The 14,144-nt window shown below is 37.5% G+C and overlaps 1 protein-coding gene across 1 annotated transcript; it reads right to left on the bottom strand.

Annotated features, from left to right (window-relative positions):
* Positions 1 to 1,189: 1,189 nt before the first annotated feature.
* efcab7 (EF-hand calcium binding domain 7) lies at positions 1,190 to 13,578 on the bottom strand. Its single transcript, XM_026323495.2, has 13 exons — positions 13,262 to 13,578; positions 11,681 to 11,892; positions 11,323 to 11,409; positions 10,618 to 10,792; positions 8,564 to 8,685; positions 6,017 to 6,158; positions 5,011 to 5,120; positions 4,748 to 4,911; positions 4,334 to 4,467; positions 4,079 to 4,227; positions 3,733 to 3,942; positions 3,119 to 3,226; positions 1,190 to 2,937 (listed from the first exon to the last, which is right to left on the bottom strand). The coding sequence occupies exons 1-13, from the start codon at positions 13,386 to 13,388 to the stop codon at positions 2,863 to 2,865; spliced, it is 1,815 nt and encodes a 604-aa protein (XP_026179280.1). The 5' UTR covers positions 13,389 to 13,578; the 3' UTR covers positions 1,190 to 2,862.
* Between the last annotated feature and the right edge of the window lie 566 nt (positions 13,579 to 14,144).

Here is a 14,144-nt window from a genome sequence, read left to right as displayed (position 1 = left end):
TTGGTGCACAGGGCTGTAGTAGTAATATCAGAAAGACCACAAGGTCATGCACCCCCTGTAACCTGCAGCACCCTCAGGTAATGTCTTTAAAGTGCTGCTCTCTAAGTGTCTGCCAATATTTGATACTTGAGAAGGCACAGGAATTAGGGAGCTGAGATTGACTATTGCCGAGTATGGAAAAAAACAACAGCCCTCTCATTCATTTGAATGAGGCCAGTCAGGCTAGGCAACAGAGGTACCAGTGTAGAGGGCTCAGGCAAAATGAATGAATAAATAATAAAAATGCAGGGTCGTCTGGAGAAAAAGTCAACTTCATCGTTTTTCCCCCAGCAAGGCATGGCAGTGATCAATGAAATACTTGCATGTTTCTTGCAAATACCCTTTTAACCATGTTTCCACTGTTTGTACTTTCCAGTCACTGTGCAGAAGATAAAATAACTGCCAGAGTAGCTTTCCAGAGCGTAAACTCCTGTCTGAGAGTATTATAAACTGCTGTGCAGTGTTTTGGAATATACTGTATAAGCCTAGAAACTAGAAACCCCAAAGAAGCTCTCTCTGTTCAGTTAATAGGGTTTTGTCTGTAAAATCTTGCTTACAGGAATACTTTCCTGGAAAGACACGCCAAAACCTTTGTTTACATATGTATAAGAAGACCATCTTGACCAATTTTAACATATTTAGTGTAAAAATACAGGAATCAGCCGGTAAAATACCCACCATGCATAAGTTCTGAACTCACAAAAGCAAGCAAGAAAGAAAGACATAGACAGGATGAGGTAATTTCTTCAGTGATAACTCTGGCCCTTATAGTACAAAATGATTTTCTCCAAATGGACAACTTTTAAATGCAGCCTCAGCCAAATCAGAGTCTATGAAGCTTCACTTTTAATTCATGTTTGAACAGACCTTTGTACTGTTAAGGTCAATTAATATGCACACAGGGGTCAATGACTGCAAGGCTTGTGGTCCATGTTACACCAAAAAAATCTGGACAGTAAATGGAAAAGTAATTTTTCTATTTAAATTTCACAGTTACCCTTACAAAACCTCTGAGAGAAAGATATTGTAAACTAACACTCTATATCAGTGAAAAGGTTCATTTCACAAGGAGAATGTTGTGAAATTATATTCACTTTTAGACCACTGCTGTTTGCCTGTTGCATCAAGCTGTGTTTACTCATCATAAGCAGAACAAAGTTTAACATGGGACAGGTATATGGGTGTGGAGGATTTTCAATCAGGATATGCATCTGTACATACAGTAAGTTTATGTGTATGTATACTGTCTTTCAGTATCCTTAAGAAATCTCTTATTTAAAAATAAAGATACAGCTGTTATTTTTTAGAAGAAACACATACAAATGCATAATGATTTTGAATTACAGTGCTTAGTATACTCAGCAGATATTTAAATTGGCTCACAACCCCAGAAGCCTGGCTGCCTTGAGCAGTGAGTGTTACTAAACCTCTGTTTTGGAAAGGAGGGGCAGATGGAAGCTCAGGACATTAAATACATCTAACATGTCATGTGACATTTAGTTAGTTGGCTCTACTGTTTCAGCAGAGAAAGTCAAAGGGCAAATAATGGCCTGAAAGATATAAATAGGAGGTCAAGACTATTCCCAACTGGAAAGGCCAAGGTCAAATAAAGTTTAGACCTGAGTGCAATGCAAAGGAATGCGCTCCATTGCCAACTCAAAATCCCCACAGCCCCATACTGTATTAAGACTGAGTTGTGACCTGTAGTTAGATAGTAACACTGATTTAATGCAGAACTCAAACAGAGTTTAGGTATAAGCACTAAAGCATAATCCTTTATCCAAATGTAAAAGGAACATTAAGGTAAGCATTAAGCATTAAGTTGGTGAGTAACACGTCTTAAAATGACTGTGCACTGTGGTGACTCCCAAACTCACAAAACACAGAGAACACGCCTGGTAACTAGGTCTTAAGGTTACAGAGACACTGCATTTATTTTATATTTACTTTATGCAGTTTCTGTAGAAATAAGACATTAATGTGAGACATGATGTAGTGATGTATTCAAAAGCAAAATATATAAAGCATAAAATAAAAGATTAGCAAGTTTACTTAGGACTTTGTGATTAAATGACTTTGTATTATGACACAAACAAATCAAAAATCTTCACATTCAAAAGTGATTTTAGGAAGTTGTTACAGAACCTGTGTTGTGACTATGTTTTGTGACAGTTCTGAAACTACCTGGAGAATCATTGGTATGGCCCATCTAAACTATAATCATCATACACAATAGCTTGATATCAGCACAGCACCAGATACAACAGGAAAACTTCAGAGATGCTTCTTCTTGAAAATTATTGTGACAATAGCCTTCATTTAAAATGTAAAGAAAATGTTCATGTTGGTGAATTCTAAGTATTTAAAATGTTAGTTAACGCTAAAGGAATAACAACTCACACATACAAAGGCACAGCAAAAGCAGCAACAACCATTATCAGCTGCACCTGAAATGACTGTCTCTGCCATCATTGTTTAATCCAAATGATGCACAGAACAGCTGAGCAAGCTGCGCTCGACAAGCAGTCATGGGGCCTCAGCTGCTGATATATGAGGGTTAAATTATATAAAATTTTACAAAAACACACAGCAAAGCTTTGAACATGGGACTTCTAAAAGTTGAAATAACTGGGCAATTGTTCCATTTGCACCTTGTTAGTTACAACAAAATGACAACAATCATTTAGTCTGACCAGTAGCAGTTGTCATTTTGTCAGTGGCTATTGATTAAGTACCCAGTTTGAAACCACTGGTTTAGAAAATCATCCGTTTTCTGTATCACTGACACGGCTTTGAATCTTTCATGAGAGTACAGCTTTGCATTCAGGGTAGTACAGTCTCCACACAGTTGTAGGTCCAGTCATGTTTCTCGTTGATGGGCAAGACATGTTGGCAAATCTGGAAGAAAAGACACACATTTGTGTTAGCATCCAAACTTCCATAAAACCATTTCATTCCCTTGTACATAAAAACTGTTTGTTTGTTTTCCAATTCCAATTTCTTTAGTACAATTTAAATTCAAATTTAAAGATGTACATCTTTTGCATATTGTTAGACAGCACAAGTAAAAACTTCATACCATCTTTGTTCTGGCTGGAACCTCTACAGCAAACACACTCATGCTTCTACTGCTGCTGCAGTTCCTGTTCTGTTCGTTATTTATATGAACAGTCACTTTTTGGTTGGTCTGCAACACAAAGTGCATTGGTTGTGATGCTCAACGTCCTTTGTTTGAAGCACACAAATATGACAAAATCAACTGCAACAACTGAACAAACAATACAGAGGTAAATAAGTGAAGAACTGTTTTCCCTGTTCATTAGTTCCAGTGTATCATGTGGTCATTCTTTCACAGTAACTCCAGTTGCTATGAGAATCAACACCACTGCTGCATATCAATTGCAAACAGGGTGGATGATCTCCAAACCAAAAACTGTAGCAGCAGACTATATAAGGGAAGAATGTCAAGCGTTATCGATGATATCTATAAAATATATATTTACTATACAATAAACATTCTGGTGCTATGTGTTCTGATCAATACCAAGTAACTAAAGTATTATTTTTACTTGTTTAATTTTCTTGTCCAAACTTGGCCCTGTACCTTAAAATTTAAATTCATCAATTTCCAAATTAAATGCTACCTGCACAGTCAGATAACGCAATTGTTCCTACACAAAGCTTGTTGCCTACCTTGTTGGCTATGAGGGAGGAGATTCTGTGTTCTCCTCTGTAGGTATAGATAAAAACATTGTCTTGTCCTCTCAGTGCTTTGGCCCCTGTCCTGGCTGTGATGGACTTCTGGAGAGCCTGATTCAAAAGTTTTCCCCCTGAGTCCATACTGACTGGTTGGATGGACGCCTGCGTGTCTTCACAGTGTACATCTATCCTGAATGGACATGCCTGACAGAATGGAAGAAGAGGTGTTTATTCAATTACTTAGTTATTGAAAGTCAGCACATTAGGATGAAATTATGAGAAACATCCTGCCACATTTTGACTGCTATGATGAGTGGAGTGAATTTTGAGTGTAAACCACCTCTACTAGCTCCAGCAAATGGTTGTAGCCCATAGCTTCCAGGGTGACCCATAGGTCTGCAGGATCTCCATCTTTCTCCGTGGCCTCCATCAAATTCAGCTCCATGAAGCCCTGCAGTGTCAGCTGGTTCTTTCTCATATCAAAATTTTCTGTAAGCCCACCCCCCACCAAAAATAGCAATTAAAAAAAATATTTTTATTAACAATTAATGCATTAATGTGGATATAAGAGTGCTTTTTTTTTTACACTGATTACCTTTGCAGATAGCCCAGGCGTCCTTGTCACATTTCTCTCCACTGGTCCTTAGTTCAAAAAAATTGTACTCCTCCAAACTGAGCAAACCATTCCCATCAAGGTCTACCACCTCAAAGATGTCAGACAGCACCTCCCTGTGGGAAACATGGAGAAACACAGAGACATTTTACATAGGACCTGGTCTCAGACAGTCTCAGTGCAATGATTTGTGCATCTGTCTGCCCATCCATTTAACTATAGCAGTGGTGACAGAGCAAGCAAAGCCATCAAGACATTTATCTAGGATACTTATTGTGTTTCTTTTTTTTTCCCATCTATATTGTTTTGATTCTCTGTACACTGAAAAAAAAGATGTGGGTTCAAGGTGCATGTACATACACACATACAGAGAGACAGGCAGACAGACAGACACACCTGAGCTCCCCGGTGAGGTCTATTTCTCCAGTGTCAGTCCTGACAACAAGCTCCACAGGTTTAATTGAAAGACTCTTTTTACTCCTTTTCTTTAGTCTGCAGCCGCTGGTGAAGGGGAGCAGGTAATAGGTACCAGAATTCAATTCTCCTTTCCAAACATATTTCTGTATAAACAGAGCATATAAAGTGGTTAGTGGTTAAAAATGAAATGTTATCCCTTTATACGGACTAGCACGTGTACACCCATCAACACCCAATCATACTTCTTTGTCTTTTGACTCAGTGAAACACACTAAAGTTGCATCCTCTTTGGTTTCTCCAGCTGACATGACAAAAAGAACTGTGTCCACTGTCATCCAGGATGCAGAGCTGTCTGAAAAACACAGCAAGATAAACCTAATCAAATTGTGACCTCACAAATGCCAACAATTTTGTATTGGTTCAGAACAGAAAAAAGAGTTAATGCAATAAATGAACATATGTTTGCATATTTGTCTGTGATTGTGTCATGCTGCCTTATTATAAACATTTTTAACATTATAAGAAATGTTCATATAGTTCTGTGGTGTTGCCACACATGTATTTCACAATAAACTTGTATATTCAATGGAAAACTACCATAAACAATACAGTACAATTGATAAAATGTATTACTAATGCAACATTGCCTATACCACAGTATAAATAAGAAGACTAATGTTCCACCTTTTACTTCATTGCACTACCTGCGATGGCATACACCACTTTTATGGACAGAGCTGCACCTGTTTTTGTTGTTTGTTATAAATTATCATCTACTGAGTTGGAACACAATCCACACTTTTCCTACAAAATCTGACCTGCTGTCACACAATGTAAAATACAGTGCAGAGTCCAGTAAAGGCAGTCAGTCTTCTGTGTGCTCTTTTTGTTTGTGACTCATAATCTGAAAATTGCTGGGGCAATACTTTATTTATGTTAGTTTCACAAAAAGCACCTTTAAAACTTTGCAACTATACTGTACTGTCTCTAAAACTGTTTTGAAGAAATGTTGCAGCAAGCAATTCAGGAAAATATTAAAACATAAAACCTCCCAGTAATAACTGTAGATGCCGAATTTAGAAGCTAACTAATGAAATCCTACCAGCTCCAAGGGTGCTGGCCTGTTCTTGACCATAATTTCTAACCCCTTTAATCAAGAGAGCAAACATTAATATGGCCAGTAGGGTTATTACATTTTAAGCATTGTTATAATTTCTGTTCATGTGCAATATAAAGCCCTGTCAGTACCAGGTCTGTGGCTGAGGCTGAGTGGTTGGATGGTTAAATAGACTTTGGTTGTCTGGGTGACGTGGAGCTGATACTGCAGAGAGCTGATACTTCCATCATCCTCCAAAAAGAAACAGCCCTTCATTGAACTGTGATGCCAGTCCTGGAACAATAAGCAACATTTCTACTTATTAACAATACAACTACAATCATACAAAGAGATATGATATGGCTAATAAACCAGAAGAATAATGACTTGTCAGACTTACTATTTTAAGTTCTTTAAAATATTGTACATGCAGTATAACTTGTTATGTTCATCCTATTATATTTGGTTATGTGTGGTCTCTGTTTGGATCCTGACACAATTCCAAATAAACTGTTTTGTTACTTGACAACAAAATGCATTTATTCATTCAACAGAAACCAAAACTAATTTGCAGTTCCTATTAAAGGAGGGATTGATCTTATGACAGAGGGAGTATATTTTGTCATGAAAAAGTGAATTAAACAGTCAATCATAACAGTGAGGTTGCTCGCTTGATTAACAGAAACTGCTGTTGAGACAATTACCACTTCAACCTTCAGGGGGCATATTCATTACTACACCCTTTGTGTCAGCTCAGCAGTGTGTAAACACTTGTTATACTCGTGCTGATCCAGAGGAGGGCAGAAGTGTTACACTGTACAGTCTGCTGCAGGCTGAGCTAAATCTCCCTCTAGGACCTGATATGGCAAATTGGAACCCATTTAACTTTGATAAATACAGCCTTTTCAATCTTAGGCCAGCGGTCATTCAAAACTATCAAGAGGCTTTTTTGGCAATATTTATGAATCCAAATATTTCTCTCATTTTGAAATCCTGTTGTTCCTTTGTCTAGCAGCAAAACAGAAATGAAGTAATAACTTGAAATTGAACAGAAACATCAAAACAAGGAAGTTTTCCTTCCACTCATTGGAGACACATTAAATGAAAACACAGTTGATGTGGACACACAGTAAGAGGACACAGAGGGTCAAGCAAGCCTGGAATAGGCTATATATCCTTTTAGTGGACAAATAAATCACCAAGTTAAACAAAGAAACTACCATAAAGACGGAGCATGTCACTCCTTTAGAGAAAAGCCATTTTCTCAAAGTATTCTTCTTGGGCAGTGTGAGTCATAAAAGATCAAACCATAACATTTCAGTGGTTTGTCCAGACAATATTAAATGGGGGAAATTGCCATGGGCACCCATCTATTGCTTAAAGACATCAGATTTAATGCTCCCATAGAGAGCAGGTCAGTCTGCAGACTAATACAGGTGCTGTCACGTGCTCTGGCCACAGGTCTGATTTACAGCTACACAGAGGGTCGCAGGACACTAAACCAGCCACAAACACAACCACACACAAAAACATACACATTATCATGACATTTGCTGTACCTTATAGTTGTAGCCCATGCATACAATTAAATGCTAAGAATGAGAAGGAACCTTATTGTTCAGCTTGCAATCATTAAGACACATTTTTATCCCAAAAGGCGCAAACACAGATACACTCAAAAACATTCATATTTACAAAAACACAGCCTACCCTCCACCCACCACCCCCAGTTATCAGCCTGTGGGGATACAACAGCCAATATAGCAAGCAGAACTTCCCTCAGAGGTAATCTCTGGACACACATTCTTTAAACCCAATGATGTCTGGCCCTTTCCAATCTCAACATGGTGCTGAGACCTGAGAGGTGGAGCAGGGGGCTGTTATTTTTATTTATTTATTTATTTACTTTTTTCCGCACTGTAAAGCAAACCAGCTGAGGTTAAGCCAAAAAGAGTGAAAACAAAGGATGAGGGATCGATACAGTGTATATCTATCCACCTTGAGCTAAATATGCCCATCAAAATCACTAGGTGACAGTGGCGCTACAGGGTCAGTGTTGTCATAGGGTGACTCAATGGTTCCCACATATGAAGATTTCCACATTTTTTCATTGATGGTACATACAGCTAATGTTTTATGTTTTTTCTTAATAATATCCATATACTGCAACTCATAATTTATATCACATATCTGTCATAACATGGCATTTTACTGACATTAGTAAACAGGAACAAACTTGGATATCAATAAAGTTTTATCTTTCCACTGTCTTTTATGTTATTAAAATAATTTTGATCTCAGGTTTTCACGGAAGGAGTCATAATCACCTGATGGCTGTCATTGTGTTTTAGGATAATTTCATTGTATCATTGTGTTTTGAGCTGATATATGTCTTCTTGTTCAGTTCTGCATTTATCTTCAAGCAAAGAGACAATATAATATACTTTAAGCTACACAGTGTAAACGCCACGTACATGGCATTGGGCCATGTTATGCACATGTCCCCACTGATATAAATATCTAATAAATACAACAATGGTTTTCAAATGTGGTGTTTATGGATTTCAGAATGGCTAAAAAATAAGATTAAAAACTAAAAATAGGACACAGAGCCATACATCTGTTTGGGTGTTCTTCTTTGAAAAAAAATCTGAAATCAAATCATTATACTATGACTATACCAAACTCCCATAATTTACCTGCAAACCTGAAGGCTCTGATATTTTGCTGGCCTTAGTGCTGTTGGATGTCACAGAGATTGAATTCGACAAGGACGACCGTCTGCTGCGAGCAGAAGACGGCCGAGAGGATGATCGGCTGTCTGAAACAAAAAGATATCAGGCACAAACATTATAAATCACTCATGTGACACGTCCTCAATATACAAGTACAAAATTATTATCAATAAATAGAGTTGCTAAAACAAAACCCAGACTCTGGCTGAGTGACTGACAGATTAAATACAGACCTCCCCTTTCCAAACAGTAAATACATTTTCAAAAGAGAGATGGGGTGCACAACCAAATTGAAATAGTAATATGTCTTCTTTGAAGTCCATTTCCAAGTTCATGTGATGATGGCTACTATGCATTTGGGTTCTGAGAGTGCACAATCTAAAGCTAAACCCCATTTAATTAATTATGGAGGCATTTTAAATCACAAACGACATAAAAACACCCTCTCAAATCTATTATCTTACACAACTTTTTTCCTTGAACACTAATTGAAGCCAGAAAATATCAATTCACTAATGAGAGGTCTGATTGTTTCCAAGCTCAGGAAATCAAGATTCCATGTAATGTGATGGGCTTACAAGCAAATTACTGTAGCAGAGAAAAACAGACCCACTGTCAAGTTATTTATCAGCAATCTATTCTGTATTGACGAGGGTATTTTAATCTAGAAGACCACAATGTTGCTGTACTGCAAATGTGGACAAAGATGCAGTGAAACGTGGCCTAACAAAAGCTTCAGTGTGAGTCTACAATGAGTATTGGAGTATTGTTTCAGCACTAGTGGTTACCTGGTGCTGGAAAACTGCAAGAACTGAACTAAATGAACTAATGATCAAAGAAACACAATAGCAGATCATCAATTTGTCTAACCTTTAGACACATAACACCTACTACATTATTTAATCTCATCAATTATTTGTGAAAATCAACCAAAATTACCAGTCAGATACAATAAAAATGTATTTCACAGGGCAGCACTAGTTTTTAATGACAAATGTAAGACCAAATGAGCAGTCAAAACAGGTTTTGAGCTCCAAGAAAAACTCATTTAACATTTGTGATCATGTAGCTTCTCGTGTCAGAGCCCTGTTAAAATGTAACAGGTATAAATCAATATGTGGGAAAGGCACAGTAATGGGATAATCCAGACTACTATGTGGGAGCTCATTTGTTTTTGCAGTGGTGGTCAACGGGGGCCCTCCTCTCCACCACCATCTAATCCCTCATCATCTCTCCAGTGAGAAGTGGTGGAATCCTCCAAATCAATAACATGAACATGGACTGAACACTTAAATCAACCCCATCTATCTTCACAATATGGGCCTGTCCCTGGCTTGCTCATCCAGAATCTCTCGTCTTCTGTTTCCTCGACATACCGGTCTTAAAGCGAAAAAAGTAGATTTTTACACCAATATCAACTGGATGAAGGCACTGTCTTACAGAAACAAAAACTGTTGGTTCATTATGTGTGGTTGCAGAAAACTGCAGCTGGACCTGATGCCAGTCCTTGCTGGTTTAGACTATACAACATATCTTTTCGGTCAAGAACTCTCTCTCTCTCTGAAACCAGAGTTAAAAGGCAGCATTTTTTATCTGTGTAGACAGAGCTTTTGTCAATTTCTTTATAGAAGAAATGATTACCCAAATCACAACACTTTACAGTCTCCTCCCTCTAAACAAGCTGCCCTAATTGTGTGGCTATTATGATGTATGAACAGTCTTAATGTCAGTGGGAGAATGAAAAATTGATTAATAACAAAGCTAATCGGTGAAGCATACTGGAGCAATCGATGTGCATCTTCAGAAACAATGGAGTGTACCTTCTGTATAGGCTTCCTTTTTTGTTGCTACTTTGGACCTGTAGCTGTAGAATCATACACCAGTATGATAAAACCTGATCATTTCATAAAGTAGTAAATTATCATTGACACACACAAATCATTACCAAAACATAAAAATAAACATTCAGAGCCACTACATTTTTAGTTAGGTTTCCTGTGGGAAACCATGTGTTGTACCTTTTTTGAATGTTGTGTCTGAAGCCTCTGTAGGTTGAGGATGAGTTGCTGGTGCCTTTGGAGGGCTGTATGACTGACTGCCAAAGTTCTGTCTCTTCAGTTTGGCATCAGCTTCGAGCCTCTCCAGTGCAGCTATCTGACATTGTTCTGCTGTAGACACAAACATTCTGCAAAACTGACAGCAACAGGAAAGCAGAAATCAGGAAATGATACATGAGCAGAGTTTTAAGGTAACGAAGAGGGCCACAAACGCTTGGGCCAACCTGTTGTTTTTGTTACCACTAGTGAAATTTCCATTCTGCTTTGCACCAATTATTCCTCTGAATTTTAGGTAGATTCAGTTTGTCTAAATAAAAACATTTTGAAAAAATAAACACAAGAAAATCTCCATTTGAAGTCATCTGGAACAATTTGTATTATATAGTAATTAGCAACAATAAGGTTGGAAAGGCGAATTTCATCCCACTGGCCATCCATCCATGCATTACCTATACTGCTTATCTCTATTAAGAGTAACAGGGGTTTTGAAATCTATCCCAGCTGATACTGGATGAGAGGAAGAATACACTTTGGAGAGATCACAAACACAGAGAAAGCTAAACACTCACATTCACATCTATAAGCAATTTAGAGTTTGGGTAAGTATAATAACCTATAATAAGTATAAGTATAATAAGATAGAAATCATTTCATTTCCAAACTTACTTCTGCATAGTCCAATTTGCCATCTTTGTTGATGTCAGCTACTGAGAAAATGGCATTCACCTCTTCAATGGTCATTTTCTCTCCACTCTGGAAGATTCAGCATATTTTTTTTAGTAATAAAAATACATCAATTAAAATATTTATATTCTGTTTGAATGTAAGCCAACCAGCAATTTTAATCACTTTACATTTAGGCTGTCTGCATCTTTACTACAACATTAGTGAATCCTCAGTTGCTCAGGTAACTTAGTTGGCTGACTGTGCAACATCACTACATTCAGTCAAAATTGTATTCCAACCATAAAAAATAATTTAGAATTTGTTGCAGATCTAAAAAGAATAGTTTTAAACTACTCACAGTAGTAAGAGCCTTCTCCAGTTCACTATGCGTAATGTAGCCATCACTGTTCACATCCATCTTTTTAAAAGCTCTCATAAGCTCACTTTCCTCAGTTATCTTCTCACATTTGAGAATCTCACAGAAGTCATCGAAGTTCAGTTTAGAAGTTGTAGGGGTCCAGTATTTGTTGAGAGTAGCATAGGATGGATTTCTGCCAGCCTGCTGGAGAACTGAATAGGACAAATGGAGAGAAACATTAACTATATTAAGTAAGAAGTAAGGAAACCACAACCTGTTTTCTATTTGTTTCTGTTTTCTTTCTGTCCATTTAAACATCATGTACATTATTTACAAATCTAAAAATCTTTCATAATGTCATAATGACATGTTCTTTGAACACTGTAACATCTGTACCACTGATTGCTACAACAGTTAGCCCTAGAACATTCATGTCTCCCTTTTTATTTCCCCCTGGGTAGCTTTAGAGCTTTGAAAAATTATGTCATTACTCTCTTTGACAGTATCATGCATAGTCTGTCCCAGCTTGTTCTTGCTCGTCATTGAAGTTTTATCTTTCCAGTGAGCAAAAATATTAGGCTTAGGACTATTTGTTTTCTGTCAAAAAGAAATATTCTTTCTTATTTATTTCTATCTCTCTATCTATTCTACTATATAATTATTATATATATTTTTGTCTTGTGCATCATCTTCTACTCATTCTTCTAGGTTCAAGGGGGAGCTGGAGCCAATCCCAGCTGACATTGGGCAAGAGGCTGGGTACACCCTGGACAAATCACCAGTCTATATCTGAGCTGACACATAGAAATAGATAAAACTCACACTCACATAACCTAACCTCAAATTGCATATCTTTGGAAGGAAGCCAGAGAAACCGGAGAAAAGCCCTTGAATGAAGATGCACACTCCACACAGAGGGCCACCTTCTTGCTCAGCTCTTGAACGTTCTTGCTGTGAGGTGACAGTGCCACGTTCGTCTTGTGCATCATTTTGTACAAATTCCACACAGTATTCATGCTTTTAAATATATATCAAATTAACTGATGTTGAGCAGCATGATGTGGGTTTGTAATGATTGATATTGATCCATAATCAGATTAGTGTGGGTTTAACGACTTATATGAAAATCCACCCTAAAATGACATTGTCCTCTTCCAAATACTTACTGGGTAACTAGTCAACTGTCAGCAGCACTTGATGTTATCAGCTGACACCTTTCCTAGAGTCGTTCAGAAACACTGAATTCGTGGCCAGATAAATTTGTAGGCTCATGGTTTGTTTGTTTTTTTAATATCACATATAAATCATGTTAGTTTTGAAAAAGAAAATGCCTCAAAGTCCATTAAGATCACAATGACTACTTATGCCAAAGGAATCACACTGTTTGTGGGTATTTGTTTCCAGTTCCATCCCTATAACCAGTTAAAGAGCTGAAATGATTAGTTATAAAAATACCACGAAAATTAAATCGATTGAAAATGTAATTGCTATTTAAATTTGCAAACGTAACTTTACTACGCCACCAGTTGTTGAACAACAACCTAACGAGCTTACATAGCCAATAGTTTTAAATGAGCTTACCACGACATAACTGCTGCTTCGAAGTGATATTCGTCAAGCTGGACCTGAACACAGTTAGGTAGGCAGCTCTGCACTGCGTGTAGAAAGCCTCTTCTTCACTAGGGCGAGGTGACTCTTGAAAAGACATCTTTGTCTTTTGCTGTTAGCTAGCTCCCTAGCTTAGAAGCCAATCGACACACGGTTCCAGCACTAGCTTAGTGAGATACTTTGCAAGATTTTAACCCAAAAATAATCGTCTCGGCCACGCAGGACACCATTAATACACTATTTTCCGCATTAGCAATGACATCTATCGAATACCGTTGCTATGTGCTGCCTGTTGCTATGTAAACAAAAACTGTTCCGTGCTCTTCTGGGACCAAAAACGCCACCGAGGAAACAAACGTTCCGATTCCCTTCACGTAAAGCTATATGTTAATGAAGAACTTGATATTTCAAATTAATAAAAATAATAACAATAACATGGTTAATATGTATGACTCAAATTCTTATTTATTTAGATTAATTAATGTGTTGTTCAAATCATTTTTGCGAAAAGATAGCTCGGAACTATATATACGACAGATTGTTTTTTACGAACTGTTTGAGTGTAGCAAAGCCGCCAGAGTTTTAAACTCGTCCCAAACAAATTTGTTCTGATTCAACTTCAGACTCAAAAATGCCGTAAGTATTCACTCGTGTTCACGGCATCTTTTTATCAGCCACGTTGGTTGCTCAAATGTATATGTATGTATGTATGTAATCCTGACTAAACTTGCCCTGGTACTTCAGAAATACTCCGGACTAACTAGTCGGCATTGACGTAGCATTATATTCAGGGCAGTATGAGCTAACTTTAGCTGGTTTGGGCCTGGTTTTATTAGTGTTGGTATAACTTACTTTC

The sequence above is a fragment of the Mastacembelus armatus genome, chromosome 4 (genome assembly GCF_900324485.2).
Source record: "Mastacembelus armatus chromosome 4, fMasArm1.2, whole genome shotgun sequence".
Lineage (NCBI taxonomy): Eukaryota > Metazoa > Chordata > Actinopteri > Synbranchiformes > Mastacembelidae > Mastacembelus > Mastacembelus armatus.
This window is presented reverse-complemented; position numbering and strand designations above follow the sequence as displayed.